We start from the raw sequence: 23,438 nt of genomic DNA, 5'->3' as shown, positions 1-23,438 counted from the left end.
ACAATTTGGCTAGAGGCTCAAGTTCATTTCCTTTGTCATGTCACTTCTTTAAAAATATATTGTTCTGAGAAGAGTTCTGGTTGTTGTCTACTGTCTCGCTATAGCTGTTTGGGGGAAGAAGGAGGAAAATTACCCGGTATTGTTAGAGCCACATCGAAATTGCATTGAGCCAAACTTGCCACCAAGAGCCCAACAGTCACCATGATGCTGAGCACTGAAGGACAGAGAGGGGTTCGTGGTGAAGGTCAGGGGCCTACCCTGGTCCTGCTCAGCTGATGAAGTGATGCGCTTCTTCTCTGAGTGCAAAATCCAAAATGGCACATCAGGTATTCGTTTCATCTACACCAGAGAAGGCAGATCAAGTGGTGAAGCATTTGTTGTACTTGAATCTGAAGATGAAGTGAAATTGGCTTTGAAGAAGGACAGAGAAACCATGGGACATAGATATGTTGAAGTATTCAAGTCCAACAGTGTTGAAATGGATTGGGTGTTGAAGCGTACAGGTCCAAATAGTCCTGATACTGCCAACGATAGCTTCGTCCGGCTTAGAGGACTCCCATTTGGCTGTAGCAAGGAAGAGATTGTTCAGTTCTTTTCAGGGTTGGAAATTGTGCTAAATGGGATGATACTGCCGGTGGACTTTCAGGGGCGGAGCACAGGGGAGGCTTTTGTGCAATTTGTTTCACAGGAGATAGCTGAAAAGGCCTTAAAGAAACACAAGGAAAGGATAGGGCACAGGTACATTGAAATCTTCAAGAGTAGCACAGCTGAAGTCCGAACCCACTATGACCCCTCTCGAAAGCTCATGGCTATGCAGTGGCCAGGTCCTTATGACAGACCAGGAGCTGGCAGAGGGTATAATAGCATTGGCAGAGGAGCCAGTTTTGAGAGGATGAGGCGGGGTGCATATGGTGGAGGGTGTGGAGGCTGTGATGACTATGGTGCTATAATGACGGGTATGGCTTTGGGTCTGATAGATTTGGAAGAGACCTCAATTACTGTTTCTCAGGAATGTCTGATCATAGATATGGAGATGGTGGGTCCAGTTTCCAGAGCACCACAGGGCATTGTGTACACATGAGGGGGTTACCTTACAGAGCCACTGAGAATGATATTTACAATTTTTCTCACCTCTTAACCCCATGAGAGTAGACATTGAAATTGGACCAGATGGCAGAGTTACTGGTGAGGCAGACATTGAATTTGCTACTCATGAAGATGCTGTGGCAGCTTTGGCAAAAGATAAAGCTAATATGCAACACAGATATGTGGAGCTCTTTTTGAATTCTACTGCAGGAACAAATGGAGGGGCTTATCATCACAGCTATGTAGAACAATTTTTGAATTCTACAGCAGGGGCAAGTGGTGATGCTTATGGTAGCCAAATTATGGGAGGGATGGGCTTATACAACCAGTCTAGTTATGGGGGTCCTGCTAGCCAGCAGCTGAGTAGTGTTATGGAGGTGGTTATGGTGGTCAGAGCAGTATGAGTGGTTATGGCCAAGTTCTGCAGGAAAACTCCAGTGACTATCAGTCAAACCTTGCTTAGGTAAAGAAGGAGCACTAAACAGTTACTGCAGAAATAAAAGCTGTGCTTTTATGGGAGCTGAATAGAATGGGAGGGATGTCTAGTATATCCAGTTTGATTGGTAAATGGGTAATAAAATTGATTTTGATCACTGTTGGTCAGTTTTCTTTCCTTTCTTCCTTTCTTTCTCCTTTTTTAAGAAAACAAAAGTTAAGTTTAACAGTTCTACATTACAGGCTTGTGATTCATGCTTACTGTAAAATGGAAGTCAAGATTGTTTTCAAACTTTAAGCTCAGTAATTTTGAACACTGAAACATTCATCTAGGATGTAATAACAAAGTTCAGTATTGACCATAACTGTTAAAACAACTTTCAGCTTTCCTCAAGTTAGTTATGTTGTAGGAGTATACCTAAGCAGTAAGCATATTTAGGTTAAAGCAGGTTCACTTATGTTAAATGTTGCTCTTATACCACAGTATATTGAAAACTTCAGATGCATGTTGAGAAACATGCTTTTCTGTAAAACTCAAATATAGGAGCTGTGTCTACGATTCAAAGTGAAAACATTTGGCATGTTTGTTAATTCTAGCTTCTGATTTAATATCCTGTAAGACACGTGAGTGTACACTTTCACTTTTTTTTTTTTTTTAAGATCTGGGACAATTTTGATCTGTAATAACAATACTTCAGGAGTTTGGTCACGTCGTTTGTATGAAATTCTGAGGCTTTGATTTAAATATTTCCTTGTATTGTGATTTCCATTTAGATGTATTGTACTAAGTGAAACTTGTTAAATAAATCTTCCTTTTAAAAACTGGAAAAAAATATATATTGTTCTTTGTTTAAGATGCTATGTAAGCTGGAATTCAAAGCTACCTCTTTGAGAAATACTTGTTCTCTGGGTATTTCCTATATACATATGTAATGCACATATTAATACATTTCTTTTTGTTTTCTCTTTTTAATCTGTCTTTTGTTATGGTAGTCTGTTCTGACTGTGAACTTATGAGGGATGAAGAAAAAATTATTTTTCCTCTCCTATAGTACACTATATGTTTTTAAACCCTGAGTTACAAAAAATAAATAAAAAATGTGTGATCAAATGGCCAGGATGGTCAGTAATGAAACATTAAAAACAAGAAATCAAGAGGCAGAATTCACTGAGTGTCCATTGAATGCTAGACCTTGACACAAAATTTCACCTGTCAGATTTCCATTATTGCTTAATGACTATAGCCATTTCAATGTTTCCATGGTTGCCTTTCTCTCTAATTCTATACTCCCCAAGCAACCTACTGATTATGATTTGGTTTGTTAGGTTGCATTGGTCATGATGACATTTGCACATCAGTAATGTGACTGTTTAAATATCCTTTACATGTTAAAAATTATCATCCTGGGTTATAGCAGGTGATCTATGAATTTGGTTGAAATCACATTCTATTTTTCTAAAAACAAAATCACACTTCAAACTAACCAACCTGGGGCCCATGACGTGTGATGAATTCACCAAGGTACACGCTGTGTTGTATGATCAGCACTGAGTCAGCAGGCATTTTCATTGGCTGTGCTTATCTTGTTTGCTTTCAAATATCAGCAATTTCCAAATAAAATGTTATTTTTATAACACAGGTTACATTTAGTTTGTGTGTGTATATGTGTGTTCATTCTCTTCCCTAGGTGATGTATAACTACTTCAAATATAGAACTATTTTTAAAACGGTAATAATACACACACTTATATCAAACTATTTTTAAACACTTGCTGTGATTCTAAAAGTTTTAAATTGATCCATGTTTTCTTCTTTCCCTACTTCATCATTTATAGGCAACATATAATAGTTTCTTCCTTTTCAAATTCTCTAACCATCATTTCCTTTCATAACTTATTAATTTGAAGAGGTTTTCCAAAACAATATCATATAATAATAAACATTGCTGGTGTCATTATCTGCTTCTAACATCTAGAGGGTATGTCTAGATAGATCAATGTTAAATAGGCCAGGTGTGGTGCATACCTGTAATCCTAGCTACTCAGGAGACTGAGGCAGGAGGACTGCAAGTTCAAGTCATCCTGGGGAATTTAGCAAGACCCTTTCTCAAAATAAATAATGAAAGGACTGGGGGTATATAGCTCAGCAGTAAAGCAGCCCTGGGTTTAGTCCCAAGTACTGTAAGATAGAGAGAGAGAGAGAGAGAGAGAGAGAGAGAGAGAGAGAGAGAAAACAAGTCTTCTTCCTACTATACATTTTGAGAGGAGAGATTTGTAGACAAATCAGGACCAAATGTAGTACTCTAAGATGAGTTTGTGTTTTCTGAGGATGATGAACTCCTGGGACTCCCCAGTCCTTTTAAAGAACTGGTCAATAATATCTGTTAATCAAGTGCTACCTGTAGTATGTTTATTAAAGGGAGGACCTCAGAGAAGCTCACACAGAGCATCATTAATACAACCCAGCCCTACCCAGAATACAATTTCAGAAACCATACTAGCTAGTGTCCCAAAGGAGAAAAACAAAGAAAAACTAAATTGGTCTAAACTTCAGCTATTGCCATATTTAATTGTCTGACTCATAATTTACCTTGACTTCTAATCTACTCTGTTGCATTTACAGGTAAACTTCAATTTAATTTGAAAAAAGTATGTTACCCATTTGGTTTCTTTTAAATGCTCTACTATTGAGCTACATCCCCAGCACCACCCACTCTGTTTTCACAACTGTATTTGACCTATGTGGGAAGTACATATTTTGGTGTAAGATTCATTTTTCATAATCAGTAGCAATGGTTTTAGTTATATGTCAACTGAAGAGAAGAGTTTATTTTCAAGAAATCATATCCATTAAGAGTCTTGAAGCAATACAAATATATTTGTCAACACTTATACTTGTCTGCTCTCACCAGGCAATGTCTTTGTGTTTCTAAAACCTGTTTTCATTTTTTTCTTCCACCAAGCATTGGTGGGATGGGTTTTATTTCTAGTCTCACAGTGTCTTGTGTGGTGCTGGGAAGAATTTCAGAATCCTGCTCTGCTGTGATAGGCCAAACTTGATATATGAGGTTGCTGTTCCCTCAGTAGAGGGAGGACTTGGGGAGATATAACCTAAGTCAGATTGTCTCCCCAAACCCAGCTCCAAGGCAGCCCTATGGATCTGGGAATTTGCTTCTCTTCTCTCTTAGGTCAAAAGAATTGGGGAACAAAGGGGTTTTAAGAGAATTTAAAGATCCAAAATAAAATCCTCATTTTATAAATTCCTTTATTCCCTCTTTCATTTGCAAATGAGAATATTGAGAGTTAATATACATTAGTGAAGATTTTTTTTTTCAATTTGAACAATATGAATTACCAAGAGAAATTTAAAAATAATGATTACCAGATTTACCCCAGACTTCTACCTCTGGAATCTCTGATGGTAGAATCCAGGTATTGGTTTCTTGTTTGTTTGTTTGTTTTTAAATTTTTTAAACAGTTTCCAAAGGAGTTTACTGAAAAATCTCAGAGGATTTTAAGTGGCAGAATTGGGGGAAAAACTCACTTTTCCTCTGACCTTTTCTGTTATCTGAGCTGTTTCTACTTTACCACTTCTCTGCATCCGATAATTCACCCCTTCAACAGTAGTAACCACTACATATTTTATTGCCTCTTTATTGGAGAATTGGACTTTTCATTTGTTCTTTGTTCTTTTTATTTGTTCTTATTTGTGAATAACATGACGCCTTCCTCTTCCTTAAAACAGTTCATTTCTTGCAGTCACCTTTTGATTCTGTATCAGGCTGACAACTCTGTTTCTAGCCAGTCTCTCCCATGACTCCCTAGCCTTCTATGATAAGGTGTTAATTCTTTTAAGATGCATTTACTGGAGATTTACTGTGGACATGGCAGAGATCAGGTGACATAAATATGGCTAAGACATGGTCTCTGTTCTCAAAAACACACAGTATAATGGAGGACATTTAGAGGAAAGAATTCTGATTGCATGTGGAAAGTGCTATAATAGAGTAGGGGTAAGATGTTGTGAAATCACAGATAAAGGATTAGGCAGGGATTTACAGTACATATTATGTACTGTTTTTAGCTGAGGAAAAAATGGTCTCTTGATCTATTAAAATTGAAATGTTTATAACCTACATAGAGGAAAATTGAACTAAACATTGTCAAAATACCATGTTCTCTGAATGCTTCTAGAAGTTTATGCCAAGGAAGTGATAGGACAAGGTGTAGTGGATGCTGTAGTGCATGGTCTGATTCTCTCACTTCAGGACCAAGGCACTTATTCCCTTAGTGGGAGAACTCTGAAGAGATACCCAGAACTAGAAGAGGTCAGTTTCAGGATGAGGAATGCAGTTCTTTGAATGCACCTTCCAGAAGTAGTTGTCATGGAGTACCAGGCAGGTGGCAAAAGCATATCACCTGTGGAAGTTGAGGTCCCTGGGCTGGTTTCTACTTCTGTGGACAAGGTGCTGTCTGACCTTGAGCTGCTCTGGCCCTGGTCTCTTTGTGTGTAGAGTGGGATGAGTGAAGGAAGTTGCCTTCCATTGCTCGAGTTCAGAGATGAATGTCTATATCTTTTATATGCTGAAATTAAAAGTCTTTTGCATGACATTCAAGACACTTCTCCTTTGGCCTCAATTTTCTCTCTCTCTCTCTGCATTTGTGTGTGTGTGTGTGTGTATCTAGGCTGCTTCATCATGGCACATAGTTCTCTGCTCAGTGCCTCTGCTTCTCTTTTTAGTTGTTCTTCCGTTCAAATTGCCCTTCCCATAACAATGTATTTATCCTTGAAAGTCCTTCTCCAGGTGATATCCTTGCTCTCAAGTCTTTCTAATTTCCTTCCACTCCCACACCTTTCCACATATTGCTTCCTATACCTCTGGGCTCACCTCTACTGTACCTTGTACCAGAGTCTGGTTTGTGTTATAATTTTATGGGTTGCTTTTGTTTCCCAGAATTCTCAGAATCCTGGATTTAATTATATCTTGGGAGAAAGACAAGGTGGCCCCAGGCTCCCAGGTCCCTCAGCTGTCCTCCTTCTCTTGACAGCTGTTTTCATTCACATAGGAGTCCTGGTCAATATTTATACCTGAGTGATAAGTTGTCTGGGAGCTGGGGCAAGTGAGCTACCCCAGAGGTAAGGGATGAGAGGCACCTGTGCCTGGACTGGAGAGAATATGGGAGGGGGAAAACAGGGAAGTTTCTTCTAAAATGGAAGAAATCAAGACACTGATGAACTACTAGACTGTAAGATATCTAGGTCCTTCTATAATCCAGGAACCACAGACAACCAAACCTCTATCTTTCCTTAGACCCCTGGGCAATATCTGCTCTCCATTTAAGAAGACCCTGAGTTGGTACAGAGGTGGGAAAGGACACACAGAGAATGAGTCCAGTTCTTGGGACTGAGGAAAACTGATAGTGTCAGAAACCTGGTGTGGTGGTGCCAAGGGCGGGTGCTGTCTCATTCTGTGTGTTCTGGAGCTGGGTTGTTGACTGCACCTGCTGGGCTCACAGGCCAGTCAGGGCCACCCTCTGGGAAAGGAGAGCCTGTGCCTGTCTGATCTCAACTAGGAACTCTGTTGTCAAGCCTTTTCCTTGCTGTGCGAAGTCTTAGAGGAAAAATCAAGAGGAATGATAAACAGCATAGCCTTGTGCTTCTTGCTCTTTGTAGTTGGTCACCCTCTGGAACACACTGGACTCCACCTCCTTGTTTCTCACCTGCCTGCAACTGGATGTCCCCCCCTCCCCTTCCTGTCACATTCAGACTCATCAATAGTCTCCTTAGAGAGATTTCAGGGAGACAGGAAATGCTTCCCTCTCTTGCAAAGAAAACAGTCCATCTTCACTGAGTGAGATAATAACTAGAAATGAAACATTTTGTTCTCCATTTGGAAATAAGGCTTACAATTTGACTGGGTTCTAGGTGGTTCTGGATTGTTAAGAAGAAGAAGAGAGGAGAGAAAGACAGAGAACACTACACTAGTGGGCTAGGAGGGGTAGGAGCTTGTGTGCAGATGTGTGGAAGAGATGAGGGGAAGAAGTTCAGGAAGGAGAGACTGAGACCTGAAGATAAAGCACAGCTCTGCTGACGTGGCTTCTTTGCTCTTCACATGTCTCCAAATGCCCTCAGATTCAGAAGTACTTTTTCACGTGTGACTGAGAATCAACTCTTAACTATCTGCCCCAAATTCTTTTAGTGTCTGAGGCCAATGAGAGGGAGAAAAGAGGAAGAGTCAATTTTCAGACTCACCTCTCTCCTGCAGCCTATTGTCCACATCTGCTCCTTGTGGTCGGTCAATTTTAGCCAGGTAGCCCAAGTGCAGAAGAATCAGGGAAGAGGATGCTGCAAGTCATGGCTGAGCTTTCTGCATGAGGGAGGGAAGAAGTACTCTTCAGCATCCATCATCACTTCCATTTGACAGAGACTAAAAGGAAGGCAGGGAGGTGGGAGAGCTCCAGAGTAGAAAAAGGGAAGGCTCTAGGTGTTCTCTGACTGGAGACTGTTAGCGTGGGGGAGTTGTAGGCAGGTTAATGAGCAGCAGTGCATTCTATGTGATTGATTAGGGATTCAAATTTGGCTTTCTCTTTGTTGGTAGTTGGGGAAGGGGGAGAAAATTAGGAAAGTTTTCAATTATTAATCAAGTCCTATCTGTTTTGGACCAATTGCTACAGGGATTGTTGTCTTGCCATACATAGTGAATTGATGTCTTGGACTTGTAGATTATGGATCAGAGGTCTATCTGCATAAATGGTCTGACTATTGTCCATTTATATAGTTAGTCTCTCAGTTCCCCCCTTTTGGTCATTCTCTTACTCCTAAGAGGTTGACCTACTTGGGGAAAGCTGGAATTCCACATCTTCACTGCTTGGAAATTGTTCAGTCATCTTCATAGTTGACTGATTTGCAAGATCTTTTTTATCTTTTTTTTTTTTTTTTGTATCCTTAAGTCAATTATGTGATGAGAGAATGACTGCACAGAAACTTTTAAAATTCTGGAAATTTAAAAAATGCTACAGAACAGCATCATGATCACTATCACAAAATTAAGAACAATTAGTAGTCATTCTGAGATGTTTCAAAACCACGAATCTCAATTGCCCAACTCAGGCTAAGAGAATAAATCATGAGAATCAAGCTTACGGATCCAAAGAGTTGTTTTTTCCTTTAAAGGCAAAGTATAGTCTTTTTAAAAATCTTGAGTGTTTTCTTGATCTGAGTACCACAAGAAGTGTTAGTAATGGCATAGACACAATTGGAGTGGCCTTCCAATTTGTGGAATTCTGAATTGCCTCATTTGTGTCAATAATGAACCCAAGGATTATCTCTCTAGAGATTTGTTGCTAACAGCATTTCACAAGGTCCCTTCTAAGAGCATGAAGAAGTTGTTTAGGAAGATGTGGGAATGTGGCCTTAACCTATTGGTGAAAGAACTTAGTATAGTATGTGATATCCCTTGCAATGTTTTGCTATGCCTGCATGCAGGAGGATAGAATGTGGAGGTAAAATCATTAAATGCATGTACCTTCCATGAATAGACATTCCTCAGTAAGCAGGGGTATAAACCCCAAGAAGGTCAGTATGACAATAAAGGATGGTAGGAGTAGCTTTGGGCAAGGAGTTCAAGAATTTCTGAAAGTTTTTGTTGATTTTAATTTAAGGATGCAATTTGTCTTTTCAGCCTTTCCAAAAAATTGTGCATTGTAAGGATAGCATAGTTTTTGAGTAAAAATCCTTTCAAAATGGTTCCCTTAAAGTGTGTACCTAGATCACTTAATATAAAAGCAGGGACGTCCCAGGTTGAAAACACAAAATTAAGTAACCTTTTAGTGACTGTAAGGGCTGTAACTTTTTGGCAAGGAAATTCTTCAACTCACGCTCACATACATACAATACCAAAGTCATATTCAAATATCACAAAGGTGGAAGCTGGGTAAGTGACAGGAGGTATCTGAAGGTAGCCCTTGAGAAGTGTTCCTGGACATCTCCAACTTTTACAGTTTTTTCAGGATTATATTTTTGACAGTTGACACAAGACCAAAAAATAGCCTGGGTTGTCTTTTCAAAGTTTTCCCACCAATGTTGATTTAAGAATGTAGTCAATTTGTCTTTTCCATGATGAGTATTTCATGGAGAAATTTTAAAAATGCAGGAGAGGAAAAATTTCTTACCCATCTTAAGTTCTCAGTTGGGGTTTTGTAACCAAAGAAATTACTAAGAGGAAAAACATGTAAATTTATTTAATGTAAATTTTACATGACATGAGAGTCTTCTTAAGGAAATGAAGACCAAAGAAGCAGTTTGAGGGGCACATGGGTCAGGGTGGGTATAGCTTAGTGATAGAGCACTTGCCTAGCATGTGCAAGAACTTGGGTTCAATCCCCAGCACCAAGAAGAAGAAGGAGAAAGAAAAGAAGTTGTTTGAGTTGGATCTGCCTACCCTAAGTTGGACAAAGATTAGTCAAACAAAGGGGTATGGGCTAGAGAAGAAGAAGATAGGGCTGGTTTAACAAGATTGGTTTGTACAGATTTCTCTCAGCATCAGTTCTTCCATTGTCTCTGGTTAGAAAAATGTTTTCCTTCCTCCAAATGCAGGGAGATACCTTTTGTGTAGGGATTTTATCTCCTTTTAGGAAGGTCATAGTACCTTCTTGTATCTGCTGGTTTTCAGTTGTCTTTAACTCAACATAACTAATATGCTAGAGTGGCATGTTTTGGGGTGATTGGTTTTGTTTTGTTGGTACTGGGAATTAAACCCAGAGTGCTTGCTCTACCACTGAGCTATATATATTCTCAGGCCTTTTAATCTTTTGAGATAGCATCTTGCTAAGTTGTTGAGGCTGCCCTTGCACTTGCAATCCTCCTGCTTGTCTCCTGAATCACTGGAATTACACGTGTGTGCCACCACACCTGGGTGGAGTGATGTGTTCTGAACCCCTTAAATAATTGATGATTTCACCACATGAAATCATCTGGTGTAACTGAGCAGCTGTTATTGAGGGGATTAGTTGAATGAAGAGTACAATCAAATCTTCTATTTTTACAAAATCAGGGACTAAATGTTGATTTTTTATAATGGCTTCTGAATCCCTCCAGAGATTTATCCTTTAAGGATTTAGAATCATAATCTTGGTTAAAGCAGTGTGCATTTGGCATAATGATCTACTGGGGCCTTTCCTTAAGCTTCTATATTATCTATTTTGCATGTACCTCCATTTTGGAATGGTCACCTGGAAGTTCTTTAACATGCTGTTTATTTCTGATGCTTGTTTCCAAAGCATCCCAAGGTCATATACTACCCCAAAGACATACTTGCTGTCATATGTATATTGGCTCTCTGGTCTTTATCTAGTTGATAAGCTGTGTAAATGCAACAAATTTTGCAGTCTGGGCTGATTTTATCTCAGGTAGTGGGCTATATTCTGAAGGAGAGTCTAGAATAGTGGCAGCACATCCTACTTGATAATGTAGGGGATTAGAATATTGCAGGCTCAATAATTTGAGTGGATTATTTTGAAAAACAGCAAACATAAGAAAAGTTCTAAAATCAGGGCACATATTTCTCTTTCATAGGAGGAATTTAAATTTATAATGGAAATTTCCATTTGCAATGATGTCTCCATTTTCTGTACCAGGAAGAGGAGGACTTAATGATAGGAGACTTTTGTTTTGCATTGTACCAAAAGAACCCTTTTATTATTTTCAATTGATTTTTCTCCTTTCATTGTTCTCTTTTGTAAATTCAAAATCCTATGTGAGTAATTTTACATTACATAAAGTCCCACACTTAATAAACAACTGACAGCTTGAATCAGGCACTTTTAATACTGAATGATTGAATAATTTTTCAATTCATCTTTCACTTGTTAATCCTTTCAGATATGTCTCAAAGTGACCTTACATTCTGCCTTGAAAACCATATATATGAGCCAAGAGGGATGATTACAATAGTGCCACAAATAGTACTTTTTGTCTAAGAGAGAGCTATGTTTGAGTAACTAAATCTTGTAAGTATTCCTTATTGCTTCTGTGAACTTATATGCAAAATAAACAATTTATACATTACAACATTAATCATGACTAGCATATGGAGGGTATCAAATAAAGTATTAAAGATATTTTGCTTTTTATATAAATATGGAAAAAGATTAAAATCATAACATCCTAATGATATAACCACCACAAAAAGCATATTTAATTTGGAATTTCTTTTTTTAAGTTTTTTGCTATAAAGGTTTTATTTTATTTTATTTTTTAAATTTGTTCTAATTAGTTATACATGACAGTAGAATGCATTTTGACACATCATACATAAATGGAGTACAACTTCTCACTCTTCTAGTTGTACATGATGTAGAACCACACCAGTTGTATAATCATATATACACATAGGTAATAATGTCTGATTCATTCTATCCTTCCTACTCCCAGATCACCTCCCCTCCCTTTACTCTCCTCTGTCTGATCCAAAGTACCTCTATTCTTCCCTAGCCCCCAATCCCTCATCATTTAGCATGTGCAAATCAGAGGAAATATTCTGCCCTTGTTTTTCTGGGATTGGCTTATTTCACTTAGCATGATATTCTCCAACTCCATCAATTTACCTGTAAGTGCCATAATTTCATTCTTCCTTAAATCTGAGTAATATTCCATGTGTATATGTACCACATTTTCTTTATCCGTTCATCTATTGAAGGGCATCTAGGTTGGTTTCATAGTTTGGTTATTGTGAATTGAGCTGCTACAAACATTGATGTGACTGTGTCACTGTAGTATGCTGATTTTAAGTCCTTTGTGTAAACCAAGGAGTGGGATGGTAAGGTCTAATGATGGTTCCATTCCAAGTTTTCTGAGGAATCTCCATACTGCTTTCCATAATGGTTGCACCAATTTGCAGTTCCACCAGCAATGTATGAGTGTGCCTTTTCCCCTACATCCTCACCAATATTTATTATTGCTTGTAATTTTTATAGTTGCCATTCTGACTGAATTGAGATGAAATCTTAGAGTAGTTTTGATTTACATTTCTCTAATTGCTAGAGATGTTGAATATTTTTTTCATATATTTGTTGATTGTATTTCTTCTTCTGTGAAGTGTCTGTTCATTTCCTTAACCCATTTATTGATTGGATTATTTTTTTTTTACGCTAAGTTTTTCGAGTTCTTTATGTATGCTGGAGATTAATGCTCTGTCTGAGGTGCATGTGGTAAAGATTTTTTCCCAATCTGTAACCTCTCTCTTCATGTTATCGATTGATTCCTTTGCTGAGAAGAAACTTTTTAGTTTGAATCTAACCTATTTATTAATTTTTGATTTTATTCCTTGTGGTTTATGAATCTTGTTAAGGAAGTCAGGTCCTAAGCCAATATGGTGAAGATTTGGGCTTTTTCTTCTGTTAGGCACAGAATCTCTGTTCTAATGCCTAAGTCCTTGATGCACTTTGAGTTGAGTTTATTGCATGGTAAGAGATAGGGATTTAATTTCATTTTGCTACATGTGGATTTCCAGTTTTCCCAGCACCATTTGTTGAAGAGGCTATTTTTTCTCCACTGAATATTTTTGGTGCCTTTGTCTGGTATGAGATAATTGTATTTATGTAGGTTTGTCTCTGTGTCTTCTATTCTGTACCAAATAGTCTATGTGTCTGTTTTGGTGCCAATATCATGCCATTTTCGTTACTATGGCTCGGTAGTATAGTTTCAGGTCTGGTATTTTGATGCCGCCTGCTTCACTCTTCTTGCTACGGATTGCTTTGGCTATTCTGGGTCTACTATTTCTCCAAATGAATTTCATGATGGCTTTTTCTAGTTCATAGGAGACTCTTTATCAATAGAGAAATGAAAAAGGCAACCAACTTGAGTTTGCATAATAGATCTTACTAAACAACCATCTACCATGCATTTCCTAGTCATCTTCCCATTCCCCAAACTCCCCAGTAGAAAGGTCTTTTTTCTGTGTCTTCTCACTTCAACCCAGTTTTCTTTGTTAAAGTGTATATAATCTCCCAGGATAACTGCTTCTTTGGTCTTCATTTCTTAAGAGGACTTTCATGTTTGTGTAAAAATATTAATAAATAAAATTTGTACACCTCCTGTTTAATCTGTCTTTTGTTAGTATAATTTGCAGGGTACCAATCTTAAAATATGGGAGGGCAGAAAAAGAAGATCTTTTCTTCTCCCTGTAATAACCTCAAGTTTCAATTTTGAGGTCCAATCCATCAACAAATAATATTAGTTCAGGTTTCTCATCAGAGTCACTAACAAATCTGATTAGGATAGAGGATGTTCCCTAACTGAGGTAAGACTATCATGAGACTCCCCTTTTTCTGGTAGGGGCAGGAGAGTGGTGGATTCAGACCATGGAAACTGTAAATAGTAATGTGAGAAGGAGAAATTAACAGGCTTTTATTTATTTCTTTTTTCTTTTTTCCTTTTTCCAGTCCTGGGAATTGAACCCAGAGCTACACACCCAACCTTATAACAACGAGTTTTCTCTAGCCTCCTTCTTGTCCTTTAAAAAAAAATCCATAAAATGCCAGACCCCTTGGACACCATTTTAGGGGCACTTATTCTGATCAACTTATTCAGATCTTTCCGATGGCCATCCTCATTTTGGCTGAAATAAACTCTCTGTTCTCACAACTTGCCTTTTAGGTTAATAGTGGTTTTGATGTTCTTCGTGAAGTTGAATTAAAACTTTGAGGACTTGTTATATTATCATGCAGAAATAAGTTAAATGGTTTCTTGTAGTTTAGGGATGCCTAGGAAAGGGGCTGTCGAAGAGATTTTATAGGAGTTGCAGAAGGTCTGTTTATATCTGTGGTTCTGAGATCTTGCTGGCCAACTCCCTGAAATTATTTTGGTAGTGGGAAGGTGCCTAAAGAATGACCACTTTTGGAAACTTGATAAACTTCACCTACTTGAGCTTGTCCGCTGGCCCCTTTCCTAAATTAACTAGCACTGACTGTAATTTATTTCCCTGTTTCATGTCTCTCCCTTCCATTCTGCAGGAGTTTTAGCTGTTTGAGATTGTGGATCATCAATTGTGCACTTTAGAGAGTGATTCCAATTCTCTGCTTTATCAGAAATTGTGATTTTTCTTGCTCTTAGCTAGAAAAACAACCATCTGCCAGTTTTCTACAGTATTTGCTTTGGACCTACAGAATATAATTGCACAGGTGTTATGCAAATTGTCAATTCAGCAAGACTAACAACAAACTACTGAGGAGCTTAATAACTACTGTTTCTGTATGTACTGTTTAATCTTCCAAGCACTTCTAGTGTCTAATTGGCATATATAGGCTGCTCTGTGACTGAAGAGTTTTCAAACCAACTTTACACTTTTCAGGGAAAAACCCCCTTATGATTGGATATTTAGTATCTGCCAGGAAACTGGCATTTAAGAGATCGAGTTTACACTTGTTTTATGATGACACACTTCCCTTGATCTGCTTTTTATTCCATGACCGGTAACCCTTTTTATTTTGTAACCATATTTATGATGCTCTTGATTTGTTGATTATACAAATCAATTTCACTGAAATCCAAAGATAACAAGTCTTTAGGTATATTTTGTATCAAATTAAAAGACAAAAATTGTGCTTTCATAGTCGCTACAAAGAAATACTGGAGAGATCTGGTGCAAAACAACAAATGCAAAAATTACCTAAGAAGTGTAATGCTTGTTTATTTTTTGTGTGTATATCTTAGCAGTCTATTTTATATATATTGACAAAAGAAACTGTGAAATATTTAGCCATGCAGAATGTGTGACCAGACAAGAACATGTGTAGGAAGACCTTTTGGTAATCATTAAATCTACCCTAAAGTGATGGACTATGAGTTATAATGTGTTATCTACAATTCAATCAGTAATATCAGCAAATCTTCAAATGTTAGACACATTTGTTTGTTTCCCTTGTACATTCTTTATTCATGATATTACAATGCTGTAACTGGGTGGTCCTTTTTAAACAAAACATTATTTGCAAAACAGAGGGGTATTATTTGTTTTTAAAGCTTTTGTGAAGGCTTCAGAAGTGTTAAAAAAAAAAAAAAAAAAAGAATGGCCACTTTTGTGCAACTATGCCCAGTGTCTTGGTGCAACTGAAATCAGCTAAGGGCTGAATACACCTGAACATAAATTCCTTGAATAATGAAGTGCTTAAGTTGTTTTTCAGGAACCTACTTTTTAAGAATGAACATATGTAGAAGAAACCAGCTTATCTGATCAATGACTTTTTGATGTCACAAGCTCAAAATCCCCCAGAGAACACAATTAACTCCCCCCCAGAAAGAAACATGTGGAAGAAATATGTGATTCTTGAGGCATGATAACTGCACAATAAAGTTTTTTTTTTTTTTTTTGCAAAAACCAGTGCTAGAATATTGGCTTCTATGTGCATCAGGCTCATCCTTATTCCATCCATATCAGGGTTCATCTGACTAATCATACCGTATGGCACCTTTTGACAAGACCTGAGCCTCGTTTATCTCTGTGCCCACTTTTAAGGAATGAATGAACAAATTCTAACTGGACTCAACTCTCACCTGCAGGATCAGTGGTCTGTGTGGTTATGGACTGGCAAGTATCGTCAATGCCCCAGAGCAGGGTGGAGAGTGGTGGGCAGTGGCCAGAACTGGGTGAGCTCATCTAGAGGACTTCTCTCTCTTTAGGAACCTCTCCCTTTCTTCCTCAGATTTAGAATTCTTCTAACTGGGAGCAGATAGCTGGTTCTGTCCCACTTTCCTCCTAGGAAAGATACTGCTGAGAAATGTGGAATTCTGACAAAGTAGTTTCAGGACTCTGGGGCGAAAGGGCTTCCCTCTTCCATGGTCATCTTATGTGCCCTTTGTTAACTCCAACTGCTGGTATTGCACCCAGTGTCTCACACATGCTAGGCAAGTGCTCTGCCACTGAGCTACATCCCAGTCCTGTAGTAACAGGTTATTAACAAAAGGACTATTTGGTAAAAATGTCAGGCAAGGATGTCACAAGAACTTTGTTGGGGTGTGCAGGGTTTGGGTGCCAGTGCTATAGTGGCTGTTTCTATTGCTCATTGTGAATCAGCAGACAGATGAGGTTCACATAGTAGAAAGGGTCTCTGGCAAAGATTCACTCCACAGCAATCCTGGAAAAGGGTTGGTCTGGGTGGTTCCTCAGCTTTTCCTCACAATGTCCTTGTTTTTATCTGAACGAGACCCAAGATGCTCCTCCCACTTTTCTTGGAAGCCAAACCCTTTTGCAATCTATATAAGGTTGGTTGCCCAGGGACTGGGTGATAGCAGAAACTGGCCTTCCACTCTATCAGGGAACCCAACTTGGAGATCAGGTAAGTGGCCTAAGAGGTGGTCTCAGGAGATGCTTCTGCTTGAGGGTCAGAGAGGAGGGGGCCAAGATGGGTGATGCTTGCACTGAGAATGCTTGGGCTGACAGTAGCAATCAAAAAACTTGGGTCAGGCAAATATTAGCTGGGGCAGAGGAGACCAGTGGAGTTTGGGGAGGGGACTGCAGGAGCAGGCAGGTGCAAAGAACACACTAGGCTGGAAAAGAAGGACCCCCCCAAGTTGGGGGAGGTAAGCATCTCTTGTTGGAATACAATGGAATCCCTTTATGAGGCCAGTGTCAGGCACAGGACTGAGTTTCCCTTGTGTTATAAGACAACAAGCCTCTGTCAGTCATGTTCCTGGATGTCACGTGATAATGCAGGGATATAATTTGGCTCATGGTTTATTCAAAAATGATTTTCTGATGAGCCACTTGAGCTCTGGGTACAAACATATTTCATTTTTCAGATGTATTTTAGATGAAAGAAACTATTGTATTCAAACAGTACTGCCAGGATTTGGGGTGGCATCATAGATCACCATGTAGAGGAAAGGATGGCCTCTCTCTAGTGAGTGGGAGAAGGTGTGTGTGTGTGTGTGTGTGTGTGTGTGTGTGTGTGAGTGCCTCATCATGTGGAGAATCTCTCAGGAAAAGGAATGTCTTTCTGTCAGACCCAAGAGGGAAACTGCACCAAGACAGCAGCAGGGGAGACCTAGGGATCTCTTTCTGAGGTCGTGCTCTTTCTCCTTTTCCAGTTAGGCTCTCTCAAGCAGTGAGGCCACCATGGCTCTAGAGAAGTCCCTCGTCCTGTTCCCACTGTTAGTCCTGGTGCTGCTGGTGCTGGAGTGGGTCCCGCCTACCCTGGGCAAGGAATCCGCAGCCAACAAATTCCAGCGGCAGCACATGGACTCCAGCGCTTCCTCCGGCATCAGCCCCACCTACTGCAACGAAATGATGAGGCGCCGGAACATGACAAAGGGCCACTGCAAACCGGTGAACACCTTTGTGCATGAGTCCCTGGTAGATGTCCAGGCGGTCTGCACCCAGGAAAATGTCACGTGCAAGAATGGGCAGACCAACTGCTACCAGAGCAGATCCAACATGCACATCACAGACTGCCGCCTGACACGCGGCTCCAAGTACCCCAACTGTGCATACAAGACCAGCCAGAAAGAGAGGCACATCATCGTGGCCTGTGAGGGGAACCCATATGTCCCCGTCCACTTCGATGCTTCTGTGGAGGAGTCCACTTAAGACAGAGCAGTGGGATGTCCCTCTCCCTGCCACCTCATGGTTCTTGCCTCTCCCTTCTAACTCCAGTTTGGGCTTCCATCCAATACTCGGTTGCTTCTCTCTGCTGTCTTATTCCTGCATGACTCTGGGGGTGAGGAGTGGTTTGTGGCCCCATGTTAACTCCTTCACTGCTTCTTCCAATAAAACATAGTTGCAAAACTACCTGATTTCTGAAGTATTTTATCCAGGGACTGTTTCTGTGGTTACTTTTCAGCAAGAGCTAAGAACTAAATCTGACTGGTGAGAAGCAAATAGAGTAATTAAATACCTTCTCTTCTGACTCTTGGATTTCAGTGGCCCGGGAAAATTCCTTTCCTTGTAGATTCCTTGATGCCAAGTGTAAAACTTGTAAGTGTGGACTGTTTTAAATGAAAGGGAGTTACAGCCTGGGACACTCTCATGCTGGGTGAACAGACAGAGGGTCAAGCTCAAATATTGTAATTTTCTGGCACAGAAGGAAGGAGAGTGTGATGGAAGGAAGACTTTGCTTAACCTCAGGGTGGGGAGGAGGAGTCTATGAAATTATCATCCTAAAGTTTTCATTTATGTTTTTGTTGAGAGAGCCATTACTGAGTCAGAAAAATGATTCTCTTACCTGAAAAGTTAGAACCTTAAACTATAGAACTGGAAGGGATTTTGAAAGTCATGAAGTTGAAGGATAACAATTATTTCAGCTTGTGAACCAACCCTAATTGGCAGTGCCTGACTAAAATGCTGTAGAAAAATATTCTAAACTGGACAGTAGTTGAACCACAGTCTCTACTGGAGGCACGAGAGAAATTGTCATGTACATACTACACACTGGTCATCCCTGACCTAATGTGACCCTCACTTTTTAAGGGATTTTTTTATGGCCCACTGCTAGTGGCACAGCTAGGATTGGAATCCAGGTTCCTGGCCTCCCTGGCATTATTCTTCCTGCTTCTGGAGTCTAACTGAGGAAGAAACTAACATTAACTTTGCTAAATGCTGTGGAGTGGTACCTCTTCTATAGATTTCCAGTATACTTGGCCTGTGAATTGACCCTCATAGTTCTTGGCAATGGTCCCTGAGAGCCATTAAAAGGACTAGACTAAGCTTCTGTTTTCTCTTAATCATCACATTTACTTCTCTATTTCCTGTTGCATCTGACATTAGACAGGGTCATAGAACTAAAGGCACCAGTTGTGTCATTTCCGTTTTATGCTACACTTGTAGATGTTGGGAGTGACTGTGGTTTCCTTGTGAACCCTTAGCCCTAAAGTCTCTGAAGGAGGAAGGAGACCTGCCGGCATGAAGGGGTAGTGATAGTGGGGTAGTGGAGAATCTCAATTGTTATGAATGAGAATTGGGGAGTAAAAAGGAAATTTCAAGTTTCTAAATATGTTTCCTTCAATCAACTTTTTTTCTTAAATTCATCTCGACCTGGTTTCCAGCTCCTGTTTTCCTTTAGTCCTAAGAGAATGTTTCAGTGGAGCTTTTAAGAACACTTGGGTTTTTGCTACATACATATTTACACCTTCACTAACTCTGGTTTCCAGGTTCCCTATACCTTCCCAGCTAGAGAAAGTTGGGGGCTCCTCCAGGGGAATGAAATGATAGGTGAAGATGGTGGTCCAGGTACAGAATGTGCAGCCAGGGGACTCATGGGGCGGGAAAATTCCTGAACAGGAGGACGCAAGGAGGAGAGACTGAATCCTATCATGCAGAGGGCCAGGCACAACCACAAAGAGAAATAGCTCAGTTGTCCATGGAAAAATGAGGTACCTGATCAGTGGGAGACAATTACCACTCCATGAATAGAGCAGCACCCCCTCCTTTCAGGAGACTAACGCAACGTAGATTGATTTTAAAGTTGAGGAACTAACATGTTAATAATGGTATCTGCCTGAAGCCAGAAGAGTCTTCTGAGTTCTGGGTGGCTTTAACACACTGTTGTCAGAATGCATGAGAAAATGCTTTTCCTTCCAGAGTCCTACCAATAGAGTATGTTAGCTAACTTTGGATTTTTGCCAATGGAGAGGGAGAAAATGATCTTTCATCCACAGTTTTAATTTAATTTCTTTTTTTTAATGAGTGAAGTTAACTATCTTGTTGTTTATTAATAGCAAGTTTTATTGTCTTTTCTGTTTTGAAAGGGTTATGGTTTTGTCAATTTACATGATAGAAGGATGGTTCCTTGTGAGCTGTAAATATCTCCCTTAGTTATCTTTTTAAAAAAGCTTGTTTATGATGTTTCTTTCCATAAAAAATTGATTTTTATGTGACAAAAAATATCAGTGAAATCATTTATGACTTGGGAATTTTGAATCATGAAATGTTAGATAGTTCTTGCTAACTCCAGATTTGTAAAGAAAAAATTTTCAAGTTTTCTTATTATTTAATGGTTGTGTTATTTAAAAAATATCTTTGGTACATATGAAATTTATCATGGTATATGAGGTAAGGCAGGGATATTACTTTATTTATCCCTATAACATTTATTGACTACTTCTTTTTCCCAGGGATTTGAGATGATGTCCTCTTTATACTTTCAATTTTTATATGTATCTGAGTGTACTTACATCTGGGCATTCTGCTTTGCTAATAGACCAGTATGATACTCTTAAATTATTTAGGCTTTTAAAAATGCCTTCATATGTTTTAGTGCTGGTCCCACTTCTATGTTTATTTTTTTCACCAAATTTAGCATCAGGTGATATAGCTTAAAACTGTTAAATTCTCATTGAGATTTTGTTAAATTTACAAATTTATTTACACAATAATATGATCCTTTTATTTGCAGAAAGGCTATTTTTTGCCTTCAGTGGTATTTTAATTTATGTTTTTAATAGGTCTCACATTTTTACTGACAAACATATTAATGTATTTTTTGTTACTGTTATATATGAAATCTTTTCTTCCATTAAATCTTCCACAAGATTGTTTGAATATATGTAAACTACTGATTTTTGTATGTTGATTTTGTACTTGGTAATCTAATTGAGCTATCTTACTCTTTGTAGTAGCTACTAATAAAATATCTTTTAAAAAAAAGTCTTCTGAGGACAGTGTGATTTTTTCAAAAGATTCTTCAAACCAAATAAACTTTTGTAATTCTGCATTTTCAGTGAACAGGAGCTATTTGAATGTGCCCCCCAAAGTACACATGTCAGAAACTAAATCCCCAGTGCAACAGTGTCAAAGGGTGGGACCTTTAGGAGATGAGTAGGTCATAAAGGTTCTGCCCTGATGAATGGATTAATGTCATATCATGGAGTGGATTTATTATAAAAGGGAGTTCATCCCTCCCTCATTCTCTGGTGCTTTTTTTTCCCTCCACTTTCAGTGACATAGAGGTATCACAGGTGACATAGCTCTTGTCACAAGCATAATGCACGCATAATGCATGACTCATGATGGGGGTCCTAAATAGAAGGTACAGAATGAAGGTGTACCTCCCTAACACTAAGACTAGCCACAGGTACACTTCTAAATATCTTAAAACTGTTTCTTAGTAACTGCTTCCTAGGGGACAAATTGCAGAGTTCTTCTGCAAATCATTCAATATGTTTTGATATATTTGGGATTTCTTTTGTGGAACTGTAGAGCCTTTTCCCTTCAGGTTTAGCTTCCTTCCATTCCCTTGTTATAAATAAAATACACTTTATTCTTTAGAGCAGTATTAGATTCCCATGCTAATTAGCCCATGATTGTCTTCATAATTAACATTAAATGAGTGGTCAATTTGAATGGATAGAGCTTGTTGTACTAGTAAGCACAGGGCCTGTATTTTAAACACCCATATTTCATTCTCTATTCATTCTCTATTCATTCACCATATTTCATATTTCATTCTCTAGTTTTTTCTTGCTACAAGCTTGGGAAGGGCCTACACCCAGGATCTGTTTCCTTCCCCTTCCACCTTCTGAGTCTGCATGATGTGGATAATTAGGCCAGGTTCCCTGGTTTAATTCTAGCCCTACTATCAGTTCCCTGTGCTCTTAAGGCAAGGCCATATAGTTCCCTAGACTACGACTCCTAATCCAGGGGGAGAGGCTTGATAATCCCAAAGTCCCCTTATGCTTATGACTTTCCAATTGAGGGTCCACCTACTTTTTACTAGTGTTGGGCAGTGGTATGGAGTTTCTAGTTATATAGGATTAGTCATTTCTATAAAAGTCACATCATTGAGATAGGTTTAGTTCAGAGTGCTCATCTCAACACAAAGCCACTTTAGAGGACTTGATCACTCTAGCAGATTTCAAATACACTGTCAGAGCAGATTTTCCTCAGTCGATTTTAGATAGCCTCTGAGTCAGTGTTGGCAACTAACCTCCCTCAGGGCCTGTAGTTCTTTCCAGTCCCCCAGAGCCCATAGGGAGTTTGATTTGGCTCAAAGCTCACTGAGGGAGAGTCTGATGTGGAGGTGAGATCAGAGCAGCAATGAGAAAGTGCAGAAGTGGGATCAGGAATTCCCTTGGCTTTATTGGAGACATGTCTAAAGAAGTGAAGGACTAGGCCTTGCTTCAGATCAGCAAGGCAGTCTTTCTTCTTCACCTTCTGTAATAGTTAATTGGAATTGTCAACTTGATTGGATTAAGAGATGCCGATTTTTAAGAGGCTTCTGGGTGTGTCAATGGGGGCCTGTCTAGGAATGATTGGAATGTGGGATAGTGAACTGAAGTAGAGACCCTCCTTAAGTATGGGAGGCACCACTCAATAGGATGGAATAAAAGTTGGAAGAACAGGAAACAGATGCAGATGCAAACTTGGCTCTTCTTGAAAGGGTTCTTGACTGCTGCTTTGATTGTCTGAGGATGTCGGACTTTTGCTTCTTCACTCTTCCAAAGAAGACTCTGACAGTGATTCTCCAGGTATTTTTCAGAAGTCTTGGTCTTAGACTAGGGTAGCACTGTTGATCCTTCTTATTCTGGGACTTCTGCCTCTTGGACTGCACAACTTCTGTTTCTTACAGCTCTCTAGCCTGTGATACCAGGGACTTGGGAGTTAGAAGCATCTCACAGGTCTCTCCAGGGATAGAGAGCTGCCTCTGTGGGAAGAGTGGGCAAGGGAAGGAAGATTTGAGGGCTGAAAGTCTGGTAGGGAAGGATGTTCATTTGCTCCCAAGATTTGAGGGCTGAAAGTCTGGTAGGGAGGGATGTTCATTTGCTCCAACACCATTTGTTGAAAAGATTACCTTGCCAATGCATATAATGCTAGTGATTTGGGAGGCTGAGGCAGGAGGATCGCAAGTTTGAGGCCAGCCTCAGCCTTAGTGAGAACTTTTCTCAAAATAAAAATTAAGTTAAAAAAATAAAGAGGCTGAGGATGTAG

The 23,438-nt window shown here is 39.3% G+C and overlaps 1 protein-coding gene and 1 pseudogene across 1 annotated transcript; both read left to right on the top strand.

Moving 5' to 3' along the window:
- The first annotated feature begins 201 nt into the window (after positions 1 to 201).
- Positions 202 to 1,549, top strand: LOC124977288 (heterogeneous nuclear ribonucleoprotein H2-like; annotated as a pseudogene).
- A 15,151-nt stretch (positions 1,550 to 16,700) lies between these two features.
- LOC124977103 (ribonuclease pancreatic) lies at positions 16,701 to 18,305 on the top strand. Its single transcript, XM_047540382.1, has 2 exons — positions 16,701 to 16,854; positions 17,606 to 18,305. Exon 2 carries the CDS (start codon positions 17,634 to 17,636, stop codon positions 18,102 to 18,104), a length of 471 nt encoding a protein of 156 aa, XP_047396338.1. The 5' UTR covers positions 16,701 to 16,854; positions 17,606 to 17,633; the 3' UTR covers positions 18,105 to 18,305.
- Positions 18,306 to 23,438: the final 5,133 nt, after the last annotated feature.

Source organism: Sciurus carolinensis, chromosome 2 (assembly GCF_902686445.1).
Source record: "Sciurus carolinensis chromosome 2, mSciCar1.2, whole genome shotgun sequence".
In the NCBI taxonomy this organism is placed as follows: Eukaryota; Metazoa; Chordata; class Mammalia; order Rodentia; family Sciuridae; genus Sciurus; species Sciurus carolinensis.
Note: the sequence above shows the minus strand (reverse complement) of the source record. Positions and strands in the feature narration are given on the sequence as shown.